The sequence below is a fragment of the Dermacentor albipictus genome, chromosome 7 (assembly GCF_038994185.2).
Source record: "Dermacentor albipictus isolate Rhodes 1998 colony chromosome 7, USDA_Dalb.pri_finalv2, whole genome shotgun sequence".
Taxonomy (NCBI): Eukaryota; Metazoa; Arthropoda; class Arachnida; order Ixodida; family Ixodidae; genus Dermacentor; species Dermacentor albipictus.
Genome location: NC_091827.1, coordinates 113,854,233 through 113,872,500, shown reverse-complemented (window position 1 = coordinate 113,872,500; position 18,268 = coordinate 113,854,233). Strand labels below are relative to the sequence as shown.

General features: G+C 46.3%; 1 protein-coding gene across 4 annotated transcripts in view; it reads right to left on the bottom strand.

The window, feature by feature from the left end:
• LOC135907303 (uncharacterized) overlaps positions 1-18,268 on the bottom strand; it is a 113,383-nt gene that overhangs the window by 39,323 nt on the left and 55,792 nt on the right. For all 4 annotated transcript variants that reach the window (XR_010565962.1, XR_011507238.1, XM_065438991.1 and 1 more), the window contains one exon: positions 14,179-14,393. Coding sequence is in view for 2 of the 4 variants with exons in the window: in XM_065438991.1 (XP_065295063.1) it covers positions 14,179-14,393 (215 nt within the window). In the remaining 2 variants the exon portion in view is untranslated. The remainder of the gene's footprint in view (positions 1-14,178; positions 14,394-18,268) is intronic.

Below are 18,268 nucleotides of genomic sequence, written 5' to 3'. Positions count from 1 at the left end.
ACTTTTACATTAAGCGAGCTTCAATGTGCGATTGCACCATGTCGCCAAAAGTCCGCTGCTGGGCCGGACGGCATTACGTACAATATGCTAAGAAACCTCGGAGCGACAGGTACAAATGCTCTCTTAGACATCTATAATAACTTATGGATAGAGGAAACTGTACCTGACTCTTGGAAAGTCGCTCGAATTATACCAATTTTAAAACCAGGTAAGACGCCCTTGTGCCTTGAATCCTTCCACTCGGTTAGTTTGACAAGTTGTTTATACAAAGTAATGGAGAAAATTATTGACGCGCGACTTCAATGGTGGTGTAACGAAACGAATGTGTTGTCCAAGTACTTAGTAGGTTTTAGAAAACATAGATGCACAATGAATGCAATATTAAATATAGTAACCTGTGTGGAGCACGAGCGTGCACGTGGAAACATGACTATAGCAGTATTCCTAGACATCAAGAGGGCATTTGACACTGTTAGTCACGTTCATGTGCTGCTAAACATGTTGGAACTTGGTCTGTCTGGCAGGTCCTTGTAATAGATTTCTGAATTTCTATCAGTTCACAAAATATTTGTTCAGACGGGTGAAGGAAAGAGTGCTGAACATGTTGTCAAACAGGGAGTACCACTGGGAAGCGTACTCAGCCCCTTCCTTTTTAACTGCGTCATGGCTGATTTAGCAAGAAGGCTGCCATCACAGTTAAAGTTTTCACTGTATGCAGACGATGTGTGTATTTGGACATCTGGGTCTAATGCTCAACTACTTCAGATGGCATTGCAAGACGGAATAAATATGATCAACCAATTTTTGAGAGAGAGAGGAAGGGTACTATCACACGCAAAGACAGGTGTATTGCCCTTCACTCGGAGGCAGTTAAAAAAATGGCTGTGGCTTAGCTAAGGTTAAGCCCAGGATGCGAAGCATACTAGCCTTTATTTTAGTTGTTGAACCACTGTTTAGCCTGGTGAACTGCTGTTGCTTGGCTATATTTGGTTCGGCTAGACGAAGAAACAACTCATGCGTTACTCTGCTTCGCCTTCAAGAGTGGAACGCGACAGCGTTCCCGTCGACCCGCCAAGGGGTGTAAGACAATGGGCTACGGCGCAGCGACTACGCGCCCCGCATTGGACGCGGTGAGCGTCGAGCAACGCAGCGTTCGGCGCGGCAACGAAATGTGCGCCTGAGCAAGCGACGCACGCCTGAGCCTTAGAAACAGCTCGTTTCTAAGGCAACACCGCATTCACTAGAGGCGCTTTTGTACCGCTTTGAAGCATCGTACTCGTGGCTCAGTGGTAGCGTCTCCGTCTCACACTCCGGAGACCCTGGTTCGATTCCCACCCAGCCCATCTTGCAAGAGTTGAGCCAAAGCCACCTAGAAAATCAGTCTCTGTAGCACGCCGCAACCTTCACTTCTCATTCCAACGAGCAGCTCTGTCTCCAGGAGGCATCTCACCTCGTGAGTGTCTAGCAGAGGCAAGCGCAGCTGCTTATATACCGCCGCGACGCCGCGAGCGACGGCGCGAGTTGGAGCCCCATTTCTCCTCTGGCATGGTGTCACGTGGTCAGCCTTGAAGGCGACGCCGCGAGTGACGGCGCGAGTTGGAGCCCCGTTTCTCCTCTGTCGTGACGTCACGGTGTCACGTGGTATTGAAGGCGACACCGCCGCGCCTGAGGAGCTGGGTTGAGCTCTAGTAATATGCTTCGCATAAAATGGCTGTGGCTTAGCTAAGGTTAAGCCCAGGATACGAAGCATACTAGCCTTTATTTTAACGCGACAGCGTTAAGGAGCTCGTGTCGCAGAAAAGCCGGTGTCGTCGGCGTCGGCTCAGGCGTGCGGCGCTTGCTCAGGCGCCCATTTCGTTGTCGCGCCGAACGCTGCGTTGCTCGACGCTCACCGCGTCCGATGCGGGAGGCGACGCCGCGAGCGACGGTGCGAGTTGGAGCCCCGTTTTTCCTCTGTCGTGACGTCACGGTGTCACGTGGTATGGAAGGCTGCACCGCCGCGCCTGAGGAGCTGGGTTGAGCTCTCGAGCGACGGCGCGAGTTGGAACCCCGTTTCTGTTCTGTCGTGACGTCACGGTGTCACGTGGTATTGAAGGCGACACCGCCGCGCCTGAGGAGCTGGGTTGAGCTCTAGTAATATGCTTCGCATAAAAATTTCGCTGTTAATCTGGAAGGACACCCTCCAATGATTGTCACACAGCATCGATTTCTTGGCACAATACTTGATAGGGAGCTATCCTGGGCACCCGAGATAAAAAAACTCGAAAGCGAGGTCAATTCCATACTGACCGTACTTCGCAGACTCGCAGGCACATCATGGGGTGGATCAGTATCGCCCATGCTGACTGTTTACAATGCATTATTACGAAAAAAATTGCATACTCCGCGCCCATCTTACATCGGACTTTCCCACACGTCAGAAGAGCGACTTCAAAGACTTTTAGCTAGAGGAATACGTCTATGTCTAGGAGTTCCACGAGCGACTTCTAGTTATCTTGTAATAGCTGAGGCTCGCCACTCACCATTTCCAGTTATGCGAACAACAAAAACATGCCGGCATTATTTCCGTCTTCAAACCCACCTTAGAACTACCCATTGGCTCTAGAGATAATGGAACGAGATAGAAGTTATGTTCATATAGAAATTCAAGAAAATCTTCACATATTGCCAAGAAATGAATTTTGGAGCTCAGACATCGAATATCCGCCATGGCTGCTTACAGTTCCAAAAATCGAATTGTCAGTAGATGGGACATTCAGAAAAAGAGACATGTTCATTCAAGCTGCTCAACAACTAGCCCTAATCCACATAAATATGCGGTATTCAGGTTACACACACGTCTATACAGACGGCTCCAGTACAGCAACCTCTTCAACTTCATCATTATTTATACCGCACCTCAACAAACAAAAATAATTTAAGTTATCTCTTGCGACTTCGTCCGAAACGGCTGAACTATTCGCAATCCTGTGTGCGATAAAATTTATATTGTCAGTAAGAGATGCGCAAAAACGGTTAATTTTTAGCGATTCACAGGCGGCTCTAACATCACTCTGCCGCACAAAGGGGAAAACATTCAGCGACAGTATAATATATGAAACACCTAAAAACCTCACAAAGGCAAGCGAAGCGAAACATGCAATAGCATTCCAGTGGATACCAGGGCATTGCAACATTCCTAGCAACACAGCAGCCGATGAAGCAGCACGATAAGCGCACCTCAAAGATGATACGGTTCCGCTCCCAATATCAAAGAATGAGTTACGCTGCATTATAAGTATAGCGTCTTTCAAAATGTCTAGAAAAACTTGGTTTGACCAGAATCCTAAGAGCTTGGACTTATACCATATTGATCCAATTATTGAATTCAAATTTTCATTATCATTAGATAGAACTATGGAAACCCATATTCATCGATTAAGGCTAGGCACTGCCTACACAAAGCATTTATTACACAGAATTGGTCGAGCGGAAACCCCCGAATGTGATTGCGGATTTGTAGACGAAGATATATATCACCTCTTTCTAGATTGCCCATATCTCGACGCACCAAGATGCCGACTTAAATCAGCGCTAATTAAATTAGACCGCAGACCATTCAGTTTAAGGAAACTTTGGGCCTTTGGCCAACAATGGCCTTGCAGAAGAGCGCTTTAAAAGCAGTAAAGACTTCTCTTGAAGACAACGGTATCGTTGTCTTCAAGAGAAGACAACGATACGTATATATGCATCTGCTTGGGAATTATGTTATGTTGACTGTTCTGTTGTGACTGTATGTGATAATGCATTTACATGATGTATGTACCACCCACTGACTAGACAATGCGTTATTACGCGACAGTATGCTTTGTACTTTTGAGACTTTCATCTACATAAGTGTGGAGACATTTACCTTGTATATTGTATGTACCATGTGCTCCTTACGTCATATTCTTCCTGTGGAAACGTTGCGTGGTCATTCCTGGTGCTTGTGTGAAAAGATTATCTGATATGTAATCTTGAAACTTGTATGATGTATGACGGAACCACCCAAGAGATAAGGAGTAGCCGGCGCCTTAAATTGTGCGCCAACATCTCCTTATATCATATCAATAAAACAAAAACACCACCCTGGGTCTACTAATGGGGACAACCATGGAGAGACGCGATACTTTCGGGAAGTATGACACTATCGAAGAACACAAAACAGCGATAATGGTCACACAATGAAAATGCATAAATTTGACACAAGCGGGCAGGAGGGTCCTAAGGAGCGGGTATACCCGATCAACGCACAATACTGCAGCAGGGAACTCGAGAACATACCGAGCGAAACGCGAGAAAAACTCAAGATCTCCTCCATGCCCCCCAAAAATGCTTCCAAAATTACACGAAGGCCGGCGTAAGCTACAAGCCCTACAATTAGAAAAAGCGACGTATTTATTTCCCTGATACAATATACATGGACACAACAGGTGATCTTAGGGGACGTGTTATCGAGGCTGCTTCAAGACCCTCTCTAAACTCAAGAACCGTAACAACAGCTTCGGTCCACCGGGCCTGCATCAGCACAACAGAGCTGGCTGCAGTGACCCTAGTAATAAAGGCACGGGAGGGTGAATACAGACCTACCTAGCTCCTCAGGGAGTCCCCTGGGGCCTGCTGACTATTCCTTCACGGAATAATCTCCAAGATTGGCCTTACTATTTTGTGCGATAGACTAAGGCAAGGACATCATATTCTATGGGGCCTGGGGCATGTTGGTGTCACCGGCAACACAGGAGCACACGCCCCTGCTTCTGAAACTTCAACCCTAGCATGGAAGGATACCCCAATCGAAAACAAGAAAATGCTAGCGTGCGATGTCTTAGGACACCAACGTTGTTCACACCAAGAACTCGCCGCGCAAAACTCGCAATGGACTGTGGAGGAGGTTCGGCTGTACAGGCGAATCCCAACGCCTATGCATATGCATAACTGGGGCGGTGGCATCGGTCTGGCCCACTAGATATGCCAATAAAATATCCTTAGGTGAGGGTAGCCAGTCTTTGTCCCCTGTGACTGTACAAATGACATGGCAGTGTAAATCACGGCCGCAAAGTTTAAACTGACACGAATTCGCACAAAATCTTTTCAGGGAGCCTTGAGCAGTCATCCTCGTACGGACTGTCCTGGAGACTCAATTGAGCCTCCTCGACGGGTCAGAACGTGGTGGCGTGGTGCGTGGCCCCTGGAGGTCTGGACTGGCAACCCAGCTCCGGTACCCATATCCGTATTTATCTTCAAAAATGTTCTCTCTCTCTCTTTCTCTATGTGGCGCCGATTCGGAGCACTGGGAAAGTGCCACATAGCCGGTGCTGGTCTTCAACGCACAACCTCTTTGATGCGAACTTTGGTCACGAGGTATATGACCGTACGTGTGTACCGCTCTTCAATAACCGTCTTTGACGCCAACATTGTTAACTAGGTATGTACCACCAGGAATGAGCCGCTCAACGGTGAGGAAACAGATTGCTCTTATGTTGAGAGAAAGCGAACCAACGCCACAAGGGTTCATCAAGGCCTGCAATGCTACGTTTTAGCAAACTCCACCACAAATGCAGTGCATAGGTGTCGCTTTTCAGTGAATCTATATCGCGCCTATATTTAGCGAGTGGCACCAAGAATGTACAGGGTATGTGCATATGTACAGCTCTTCAATGGAACTCTCCTTAACTTTCCCCACTGAGTATGTGCCAAGGAACGTTCCGCAAGCGAGCGAACAATTCTTAGCGTTGGCATGCACCGGCGCGACATGATCATCGTCTCCGAGTCCACGCGCGGAGTTCTCGGTGTAGCCACTAGGTAGCGCTGCATGTCCAAAAGTAGTGCAAGAAAGAGTTGCCCGGTTACCGCATGACGCGTTAGCCAGCGTTTGCTGTACGGGCGCGCCATGCATTTCGGAGGCCAGGCGCACGTTTAGTGACGGCGGCGCTAGATGGCGTCGAGTGTTGTTAAAGAAGAATAAAGATCTTGGTATATGGATAAAGGAAGGCAACAGATATATGGAAACACAGGAAAAAACTATAACAGTAAAGAGGAAGAGAAATGCAGCCATAATGAAGAACAGAGTGCTATGGGGATACAATAGGTATGAGGTCCTCCTGGGTATGTGGAAAGGTGTAATAGTTCCAGGACCCAATTTTGGAAATGCGGTTGTTTGCTTTAAATCAGGGATACAATTAGGACGTCCGCCTTCGGCTATCTCGCTTGAGGAAGACGGTATTTAATATGCACATAATGAATACCTTCTTCCGCATGCGGGATAGCCGAAAGTGGACGTGGAGGAGCCCGAATGGCGAGACTAGAAATGAAATAGACCTTATACTCTACGCTAAACCTGGCATCACACAAGATGTGGACGTGCTCGGCGAAGTGCGCTGCAGTGACCATAGGATGGTAAGAACATGAATTAGTCTAGACCTGAGGAGGGAACGGAGGAAACTGGTACATAAGGAGCCGATCGATGAGTTAGCGGTAAGAGGGAAAATAGAGGAATTCCAGATCAAGCTACAGAACAGGTATTCGGCTTTAACTCAGGAAGAGGACCTTAGTGTTGCAGCAATGAACGACAATCTTGTGGACATCATTAAGGAGTGTGCAATAGAAGTCGGTGGTAACTCCGTTAGACAGAATACCAGTAAGCTATCGCAGGAGACGAAAGATCTGATCAAGAAATACCAATGTATGGCAGCCTCTAACCCTAAAGCTAGAATAGAACTGTAAGAACTTTCGAAGTTAATCAACAAGCGTAAGACAGCTGACATAAGAAAGTATAATATGGATAGAATTGAACGTGGTCTCAGGAACGGAGGAAGCCTAAAAGCAGTAAAGAAGAAACTAGGAATTGGCAAGAATCATATGTATGCGTTAAGAGACAAAGCCGGCAATATCATTACTAATATGGAAGAAACAGTTCAAGTGGCTGAGGAGTTCTATAGAGATGTATACTGCACCGATGGCACCCACGACGATAATGGAAGAGAGAATAGTCTAGAGGAATTCGAAATCCGACAGGTAACGCTGGGAGAAGTAAAGAAAGCCTTGGAAGTTATGCAAAGAGGGAAGGCAGCTGGGGAGGATCAGGTAACAGCATATTTGTTGAAGGTTGTTCTAGAGAATCCGGCCACCCTGTATACGCAATGCCTCATGACCTCGAGCGTACCGGAATCTTGTAAAAACGCTAACATATTCCCAATCCACAACAAGGGGACGCAAAAGACTTGAAAAATTGTAGACCAATCAGCTTACTGTCCATTGCCTACAAAGTATTTACTAAGGTTTTTGCACATAGAATCAGGAACAGCTCAGACTTCCGTCAACCAAAGGACCAGGCAGGATTCCGTAAATGCTACTCAACAATAGACGATATTCACACTATCAATCAGGTGATAAAGAAATGTGCGGAATATAACCAATCCTTACTTATAGCTTTCATTGATTACGAGAAAGCGTTTGATTCTGTCGAAACCTCAGCAGTCATGGAGCCATTACGGAATTAGCGTGTATACGAGCCGTATGTAAAAATACTGAAAGATATCTATAGCGGCTCCACAGCCACCGTAGTCCTCCATAAAGAAAGCAACAAAATCCCAATAAAGGAAGGCGTCAGGCAGGGAGATACAATCTCTCCAATGCTATTCGCACCGTGTTTACAGGAGGTACTCAGAGACCTGGATTGGGAAGAATGGGGGATAAGAGGGAATGGAGAATACCTTAGTTACTTGTGATTCGCTGATGATATTGCCTTGCTTAGTAACTCAGGGAACCAATTGCAATGCATGCTCACGGACCTGGTGAGGAAAAGCAGAAGACTTGGTCTAAAAATTAATCTGCAGAAAACTAAAGTAATCTTTAACAGTCTCGCAAGAGAACAGCAGTTTACAATAGGTACGAGGCACCGGAAGTCGTAAGGGAATACATCTACTTAGGGCAGGTAGTGACCGCGGATCCGGACCATGCGACGGAAATAATCAGCAGAAAAATGGGCTGGGGTGCGTTTGGCAGGCATTCTCAGATTACGAACAGCAGGTTGCCATTATACCTCAATAGAAAAGTGTATAATAGCTATGTATTACCAGTACTCACCTACGGGGCAGAGACCTGAAGGCTTTCGAAAAGGGTTCTACTTAAATTGAGGACGACGCAACGAGCTATGGAAAGAAGAATGATGGGTATAACGTTAAGGGATAAGAAAAGAGCAGATTGGGTAAGGAAACAAACGCGAGGAAATCACATCTTAGTTGAAATCAAGAAAAGGAAATGGGCATGGGCAGGACACGTAATGATGAGGGAAGATAACCGATGGTCATTAAGGGTTACGGATTGGATTTCAAGGGAAGGAAATGTAGCAGGGGGCGGAAGAAGGTTAGGTGGGCGGATGCGATTAAGAAGTTTGCAGGGACATGGCCACAATCAGTACATGACCGGGGTTTTGGGAGAAGTATGGGAGAGGCCTTTGCGCTGCAGTGGGCGTAACCAGGCTGCTGCTGCTGCTGCTGCTGCTGCTGCTGCTGCTGAGGATGATGTTGATGAATAGGACTGGACGCAACCAAAGTTCAGCGGGTCACCTCGCATTGGGCGCTCACGGGCAGACTACAAATGAAGCTGTGCAGGGTGATATGGGCTGGAGTAGTTTTGAAGGGAGGGAAATTCGCAGTATAAGTGAGTATTAAGAACGGCTGAGGAATATGGAAGAAAGTAAATGGGCTGGGAGAGTGTTCAGGTATATGTACAGAAAAAACATTTATTCACAGTGGAGGAAAAGAACTAGGAAGCTTACCAGCGAATATGCTTCCTGTAGGGTGGGCACCACAGCAACAAAGAAGGTCAAGCGGAAAGTCAGAGAGGGAGAAATGATCTCATAGGTGGCGGCAATGGAAAATAAACCTGCCATGAGTAACTACTTAAGATGAAAAAACGAAATCAGGAAAGAAACAATTTATGATACCTCAAACGTAAGCTCATTACTTTTCGAAGCGAGATCGGGTTGCCTTAGAACACGCACCCATAAAGCGAGATATAAGACGGAAGAAGAAGCATGTGCTTGCTGCGGTAAAGCTAGAGAGACTATGGAGCATGTTTTATTAGAATGTGAAGACGTCTACCCGCGGTCGGTTTAGGTGCCACTGGCCTCCTTGAAGCTCTTGGGTTCAGCGAGAGCAGTGGAAAAGTAAACATGCCCGCAATAGAGATTAGTAAGAGGCGATTGGAGGATTGGTTGAAGAAAAGTAGGGGAATGAAAAAAAATGGCTGTGGCTTAGGTAAGGTTAAGCCCAGGATGCGAAGCATACTAGCCTTTATTTTAGTTGTTGAACCATTGTTTAGCTTGGTGAACTGCTGTTGCTTGGCTATATTTGGTTCGGCTAGACGAAGAAACAACTCATGCGTTACTCTGCTTCACCTTGGACGCCCCGCATTGGACGCGGTGAGCGTCGAGCAACGTAGCGTTCGGCGCGGCAACGAAATGTGTGCCTGAGCAAGCGACGCACGCCTGAGCCTTAGAAACAGCTCGTTTCTAAGGCAACACCGCATTCACTAGAGGCGCTTTTGTACCGCTTTGAAGCATCGTACTCGTGGCTCAGTGGTAGCGTCTCCGTCTCACACTGCGGAGACCCTGGTTCGATTGCCACCCAGCCCATCTTGCAAGAGTTGTGCCAAAGCCACTTCTCCTCTGTCGTGACGTCGCGGTGTCACGTGGTTTCAAGGCGACACCGCCGCGCCTGAGGAGCTGGGCTGAGCTCTCGTAATATGCTTCGCATAAAAACAGAGACCTACAAAAGCATAGTCCGAAATAGGGGATCAGAAAATTTGGGTGGCGCAGTTCATAGTGTTTTATTTCCCTTTTTGTATTGTTTAACCTAGGTAGGACATTAGGCAGTATTTTAGCAAGAGCATGGTGGCGCAGCCCACCGCCCCGTTCCAAAGGGGACGCTCATAATATACATCCATCCATCGAAGTGCGAAGGCGTAATCCCCCTGCAGAACACGCCTCATACATAACTGCTTTCGACGGCAGTGATGCGTTGTGTCGCAATGTCGATTCAAACTTGATGGGGTTACCGTAAAAAGTCGTGAGATGGTTTCTGACGAGTTGTTTGGGCACTTCGGGCCAATACCCATTACGGCATTGTTCGAGGCTGGTTTGAAAGGGCTCAACCTATTGCTGGCTATATCGCTCATGAAACGGAAGTATTCCAACATTTCCTTATAGAAGCGACACGCTGTACGTGTGGCGTGAAATCGCACACTGCGTACAGTGTGCGATTTAAGGGTTTCGGGAGTGGTGCTGAAATTGTCCTATTAGGTGACATGAATGCCCACATACAAGATTTAGATGGATATACCGACAATAACTGGAAGTCAATGCTGGACCTTTGTGAGCAACATAACCTCGTGATCGTGAATACAGGGCCTAAGTGTGAAGAACAGATCACGTGGGAAGTTGGAAACCGGCAATCGACCATTGATTACTGTCTGATGACAGAAGGAATTCATGATAAGTTGAGAGAAATGGTCATCGATGAGGAAGGGTTTAACAGCATAGGGAGTTACCGTAAACGCATCATTTTGAATATGGGATGTGTAGTTGGGAAAGAGAGCAAGGAGAGCAAAATGGCCAGTCCAAATTTTCACGCTGAACAAATAGGGAATACAGTCACTAGAGTTGAGGAAGAACTTGGCAAATGGCGAAGTAAGGAGTGGGAATATGGTGAGCTGCTAAGTGTAATATCGACAGAAATACGGAAAGAGAAACAACATGTTCGTTGGAAAGGAAAAAAGAAACCGAAAAGCTAGTGGAACAAGGAGATACGAGAAGCGATCGCCGAACGACAGAAAGCATCTCAAGAGCACAGGCAGGCAAAGAAGGCGCAGTTGCCACAGGATGAAGTCACCAGAAAATGGGAAATAAACCGGGAGAAAAAGTCTATGGTTCAAATACTGTTGCAAGCAAAATTAAAAGGCGAAAGTGAACGTTGGTTGTCAGAAATACGTGAGAAAAAGAAGGCCGCGCCTAGAATATTTTGGAACCACATAAAATTATTAGGCAGGAAGTCAACAACAATACAACAACATATCCTAGACGAAGATGAAAACAGACTGGAAGGAGAAGCGGTAATAAATTACATCTGAAAAGCAACAGCCGAATCTTTCCAAGGCAATGACGAGGTTGTACTTTATGAAAAAAAAGAGCATGAAAGAGGCCCAAGTGGAAAAGGAGCTGGTGCTGACAAATTTCAACTGGAAGAAAGGGGAAGAGAAAATTCCTAAAGGCACAGCCACAGAGCTAGACGAGGTTCCCGTTAGGCTGATAAATGAACTACGACGAAAAAGTAAGGAAGCTTTGGTGAAAGCAGTGGGAAAAACTTTATAAGATAGACGAACACCAGACAGTTCGCGACAAAGTAGAAATAATTTAATTTATAAAGGTAAGGGGGAGAAAGACATAATTCACTGGTATAGACCGTTGAACATTATTACATCGGTAATATACAGCCTAGCAATGCAGGCAATCAAATTAAAGCTTCAAGCATGGGCAGAGAATAATTGCATTTTGGGAGAGGTTCAGAATGGCTTCAGAATAGGTAGGCGTTTGGATGATAATTTGTTTGTTCGTACTCAGTGTATTGAAATATCAAAAGCAGAAAGCAGACCGTTGTATGTTGCCTTTTTAGACATTACAGGTGCCTACGACAACGTAGGCCGCGACATTTTGTGGAATATTCTGGAAGGTGAAGGCTTAGGTAACGATTGTCTATAGCTTTTGAGAGAGATTTACCTTGAAAATACTGCTTGCGTTGAATGGGGTAGGGATGAGGAGCGAGGAGAAAGTTCATATCAACAAGGGACTGAGGCAGGGGTGCCCTTTATCCCCGCTGCTGTTGATGATGTACATGGTGAGGATGGAGAGGGCGCTAGAAGGAACTAATATCGGGTTTAATCTCTCATGCAAACAGTGATGGAGTGATGGAGCAGCGATTCCCAGGTTTATTTTATGCGGACGACATTGTGTTGCTAGCTAATAAGCAAAGTGATTTGCAACGTCTGGCTAATATCTGTGGACAGGAAGGCAACAATTTAGGTTTGAAATTTAGTGTTAGAAAATCAGGTGTTATGGCATGCAATGAAAACAGTGTACAGACATGGAGATACAGGGCCATGAAATACCTCAGGCAACAGAATATAAATACCTTGGTTTATGGATAAACGAAGGCAGTGGATATATGGAAACACAGGAAAAAACCATAACAGTAAAGGGGAAGAGAAATGCAGCCATAATGAGCACAGAGCGCTATGGGGATACAATAGGTACGAGGCCCTCCGAGGTATGTGGAAAGGAGTAATGGTTCCAGGACTTACTTTTGGAAACGCGGTTGTTTGCTATAAATCACGGGTACGATCAGGACTCGACGGGAACCAAAGGTCAGTGGGTCACCTCGCATTGGGCGCTCACGGGGAGACTACAAATGAAGCTGTGCAGGGTGATATGGGTTGGACTAGTTTTGAAGGGAGGGAAATTCGCAGTATAATTGAGTATTAAGAACGGCTGAAGAATATCGAAGAAAGCAAATGGGCTGGGAGAGTGTTCAGGTATATGCACAGAAAAAACATTTATTCACAGTGGAGAAAAAGAACTAGGAAGCTTTCCAGCAAGTATGCGGCCTGTAGGGTGGACAATACAGTAACAAAGAAGGTCAAGCGGAAAGTCGGAGAGGCTGAAATAATCTCATGGGTGGCGGCAATGAAAAAGAAACTTGTCATTGGTAACTACTTAAGAGGAAAAAACTAAATCAGGAAAGAAACCATTCATGATAACTCAAAGGGAAGCTCATTACTTTTCAAAGCGAGATCGGGATGCCTCAGAACACGCACCTATAATGCGAGATATAAGAAGGAAGAAGAAGCATGTGCTTGCTGCGGTAAAGCTAGGGAAACTATGGAGCATGTTTTATTAGAATGTGAAGACGTCTACCCAGTGGTGGATTTAGGCACCACTGGCCTCCTTGAAGCCCTTGGGTTCAGAGGGAGCTCTGGTAAAGCAAACATGTCCGCAATAGACATTAGCAAGAGGCGACTGGAGGATTGGTGGAAGAAAAGTAGGGAAACGACAAACGACGGAGACGTACAAAAGCACAGTTCGCAACAGGGGATCAGAAAATGTGGGCGTGGTAGTTCAGAGTTTTTGTTTCCTTTTTTCATTGTTTAACCTAGGTAAGATATTAGGCAGTATAGTAGCAGGAGCTGGGTGACGCAACCCACCGCCCCGTTCCAAAGGGGATGCTCATAATATTCATCCATCCATGCATCGTACTACCTGTCCAAGGCCTTTCCAGTAGTGCTGTGCAGGTCACTGCTGTACAAGTGCGGTTGGGGAATCGAAGTCTTAGCGTAGTTTCTGTATATGTGAGGTACAATACGGTGTAAACGTGGGGTTGTTGGTTGATGTTAATTATAATGGCAGCGCAAATGGGTTCAGCGCTTGTCCGATGTGTCTCCATTCTCTGTGTGGTCGTCCCATTTCTGTTGCCTTCATAATATTTATCTATTTACTTATTTCACATACCCTCAAGTGCCAAGGTATCAAGAGGGGAGTGGGGTACCATGCCGTAAAAGAATAACTATAACAACAAACTTATATTCTGCAAGCTACTTGTGCAGTGGACGTAATCATGAAGAAATAAAATAACAAGAATACTATTAAATTCAAATTATATAAACTTAGTGATGTCTGAACTGGACAAAACGATATTATTAGAATTTTGTTGAGTTGAATGCATAATAATAGTGCAACAGCAGAGTGAATTGACCGGTCATTTGATTGGATATTTCAAATCAATATCGTAACGTCATCTCCTTCGTTATAGTTGTGCACGCTGAAGATGTTTTTAAATGAGCACGAATATGCTAAACTAATTATTGTTGGGATTTGCTGTAACACGTGCAACAGGTGTATTTTTTTTTTCGCGAACAGCAGTTGCAAATGTTAAGAGGCTTGAAACACGTAACGCACAATGCACGAGTATCACATCAATGTGAGCAACGCTATGCGTGCCTCAGGCCCTATTATGCATATAAACATTTCTTTCGTGCATTTCGGGCCACGAATTCGCCTTGAGTGTACACGATAAGGCTTACTAGGGCGCTTGCTGCTGCACTTACCGAGTCTGGTGCATTGGTGGTTGAAGGGGAGCACAAGTCGGCACTGAAGATGCTGCGCAGGAAAGCCCACTTGTTAAAGTGCTCCCAGCGGGACACGTAGCCTTGGGAGGGGGTCCCTTGGTGCGAGGTTGTTTTGACCGTCAAGCCAAGTTCCCTCTTCAGTTCCTTTACAAAGTAATCGCGGAGCCATTTGATCTTGTTTTTCACGTTCAACACTGGGCAAGAAAAGAACGTGCATTGTGAGGAACGCAAAATTTAAGTGCAAGTTATAAAATTGATTCAATTAAACAGTGCGCAACTTTTCACCAATCATGTAGCAAAATGTGGACCGGCACTGAAGGCTTTTGGCTCGTCACTATGGCGTGATTTTACTACGAACACCCCCTAAGCGTCACAAAGGATAGGTGCGATGCTAAGTCACGCCGTTATTCAATGACAGCTCCCATGTTAGACAACCATCAAATCTCTATCAACCCGTGCCACTGCAAAGCACTTGCCATAGGAAGTGCAGGCAACACGCCACCCCTCAAGTATCCAACTGACTTGGCACAAGAACGTCGTGTATAGATGCACATTACACCAGCGTGACATACTTCGGTCACTCGCTTACATTTAGTAAATTTATACTTTATCTTCCCAAATCAATCAGCCTATCCAAGTAAGTGTACATCAGCATTACAGACTGAGTACGTGTAGTTAATTATGCAATATCTGTGTCACTATTGTCATTTTATAGTGAAGGCGAAGAACCATGCACAGTGGCACAATACAAGTCCCGAAACTAACTCTTTACTAGGTGAACCTGTGTCAAGCAAAGTATGTCGCGCAATGATAGTTTCGAACACACTCGTCTATGAATCTCATCTGCGGGTCAATCGCGTCGGCTTTAAGACGTGACTCGTCCAAGGCACCAGCGTAATCGCTGGTGTTCGCATACCTTCCAGAAACGACAACATTATTCTTGTTGCGCATACAATCGTATTACAGAGGGTTTGGCAAGAGCGCAGACAACAGGTAGAATCAACGACTATATTCAATTTCTAAATTATACAGGTGCCGCTTGCGCTAAGCTGTTAGCGAGTGAAATGCGTGCTGGAAAAAGAATTAACAGGTACACGTGTCAATGCACCCTCTTAAAAGAAGAATTGTCCCGATGCTGCGAATAACAGAAAAGCGAAAAAAAAACGAAGATAGCAGAAATAATAAAGAAAGAGCAAAAATAAATAAAGTCCATAAATTTGTTCACGCGTAGAATGACTGACTGAGGACTTCAGGATGCAAGCGGTGGTGTGCGGTCTGTAACGACCTCGTAGTCCAGTGCACTGTTACGTCTGAAAACGGCAACGGGCATTCCTTAGGTGCTTTCTACGAGGCAACCCCTTCATCAGCACGCGCCCAGTCGGCCACTGGGCCCGACCACTGGGCCCGAGCAAACAAAGGAGCTCACCTCGAGGCGACAACTGCTACCCTCCGTGGAAGCGGCAACAGTCGCGAAAGCCAGTCTCCTGACCCTGACAAGCTGACTGTCATGGAGACCCCCCTTATTCATGCAAGAGGCCAACGTCGAGTGCTTCCATGGAAAGAGAGTCGACTTCATGTTTCTAAATTTCCACGTGGTTGCCTGGTATGCGGCGCGATTGTGCCACATTGGAGGAGTGCGGTAAAACAGTGAGACGCCATAGGTGGGATCTTGCGAACGATTTGACGAATATGGTTGGCCGAGACACAGTCAACAGATTCCTTCGTCTAGTCACCTAAGGAAAACGACTGCTCAAAAAGCAAACCCTTTTGGTATCCTGGCGTGTGCTGACATGTGCGTGCTCAGACATGTAGTGAGTGGTGACATTTAAAGTGCTCCTACATGAAGTGGGCTTCTACTTCTGGAGACCAACCTTCTGGAAACTAAAACCTGTTTTATGCGAAGCATATTACGAGGGCTCAACCCAGCTCCTCAGGCGCGGCGGTGACCATGAAATCACGTGACACCGTGACGTCACGACAGAGGAGAAGTGGCTTTGGCTCAACTCTTGCAAGACGGGCTGGGTGGGAATCGAACCAGGGTCTCCGGAGTGTGGGACGGAGACGCTACCACTGAGCCACGAGTACAACGCTTCAAAGCGGTACAAAAGCGCCTCTAGTGAATGCGGTGTTGCCTTAGAAACGCGCTGTTTCTAAGGCGTGCGTCTCTTGCTCAGGCGCACATTTCGTTGCCGCGCCGAACGCTGCTTTGCTCGACGCTCACCGCGTCCAATGCGGGGCGCGTAGTCGCTGCCCTGTAGCCCATTGTCTTACACCCCTTGGCGGGTCGACGGGAACGCTGTCGCGTTCCACTCTTGAAGGCGAAGAAGTAATGCATGAGTTGTTTCTTCGTCTAGCCGAACCAAATATAGCCAAGCAACAGCAGTTCACCAGGCTAAACAGTGGTTCAACAACTAAAATAAAGGCTAGTATGCTTCGCATCCTGGGCTTAACCTTACCTAAGCCACAGCCATTTTTTTTTCATTCCTACTCTCGGATTTAGTCATCCTTGTGCCTGGAGGATTCCTGGCCTAAGCCTAAGCGCAAGCCCGTACTGCAACAACTAGTGGTAATGGTGGGATTGAACCTGCACTCAACGCCAGTCGCGAGCACCTAGTTGGCGAGTGACTGGGTGACAGCGGCGAGATGGAACCTGTAGTTAGCGTGAATCACCAGCAACTGGTTCGCGAGTGGTTTGATGGACGCAGCGTACTCCGATTGCACAGTACAGGGTGAGTGCCTGGCTTTGCGTTTGAGATTCATCGGATATTTTAGCCTAGACTTACTAAAAACCGATAGAGCGTGCACTACTGCCTTTTGTGATACGGTGGTTGTTGCGCATCTCAGCAGAAAGCAGCTTTCGCATAGATATGAACAAGCTGCCACAGCCAGACTTCATACTTGTGTGAAAGTAGTTGGGACATGTATATTGGCAAACATTCTAATCAATTGAAGGCTTTATGGCTTCTTGCAATTGGTGCGATACAGTGCAGGCGAATTTAGGGATATTGCGATACTTCGGTAGAGAGGCGTTTGTATTCTCTTATATTTGCCAGGCTCGAAATTCTCCTCCCAAAACAGAATTGACCCGCTGGTAATTTTTTTACTTGCATTTCAATTTGTGGGATTTTCGCAGCAAGTATTGTAGAATAGCTCAGCCAAAGCCTATAGTGACCATGGACCTAATGGGTTTGACAAGAGCTATCTTGTACTTGTGTGAAGAGCTGGACCTAGATGTACATGATGAGAGGTCAGAAGCCGAAATTTGTAGAGTCATTTCAGAAAGCAAAAGTGATCAGGAATACTTCAACTACTTCGGCAACCTATCTCTAAAAGAACAGGAAGAAGAAGCAATTAGATATGAGCAGGAATTGAAAAGAACGGAAAAGATTAGGGAACAAGAAGAATAGATAGAAGCACTCAATCAAGTGATTGAAAGGTTGGAACAGGAGGGTTGCAATGTGGGCTTGTTGGTAATGCATCTTCAAGGGATCTTTTAATCGCGCTACCGTACACCCCTTGAAATTGGAACAGGAGTTTGAAGCAAAGCAGCAGAAATGTCGGGCACCCGTAGAAGTAGGGCACGGAAGGTGCAAATAAGTAGCACGGATGGTTCTACCGATAATAGAAAGAGAGGCTAATCCCTCTGATCTTAACTACACGTTCATGAGTGATTACAGACCCGTAGACCATGGCATAGCTGCTGTGGAGCCCGTTGACGGGAACCGGATTGAGAGCGACGAGATACTGTGTCATTGGAATGCTACAGAAGCAGCTAGGCCAGCTGTGGCGGTTTGGCACAGTTATGAATGGAACACGTCGCAAAGGTAGCTCTTGCAGAAGTCTGAAGGCACCATTTCTCATTAGACAAGAGCCGCAGTGCAGCATTGAATTGTTCGGAAAAGTGCTCTAAAGCACTACGAGGACAGGGAAGTGCAGTTGTGGACAGGTTCCAAGTTAGCGAGTTTCGTTGCACGAAGGAAAATAACTGCATTATGTCGAGGTACTGCAATTTCAGGCAGGTATTGCAGCCATGGAACCGCGCACTAACCAGCGATTCCTCATGATCGAA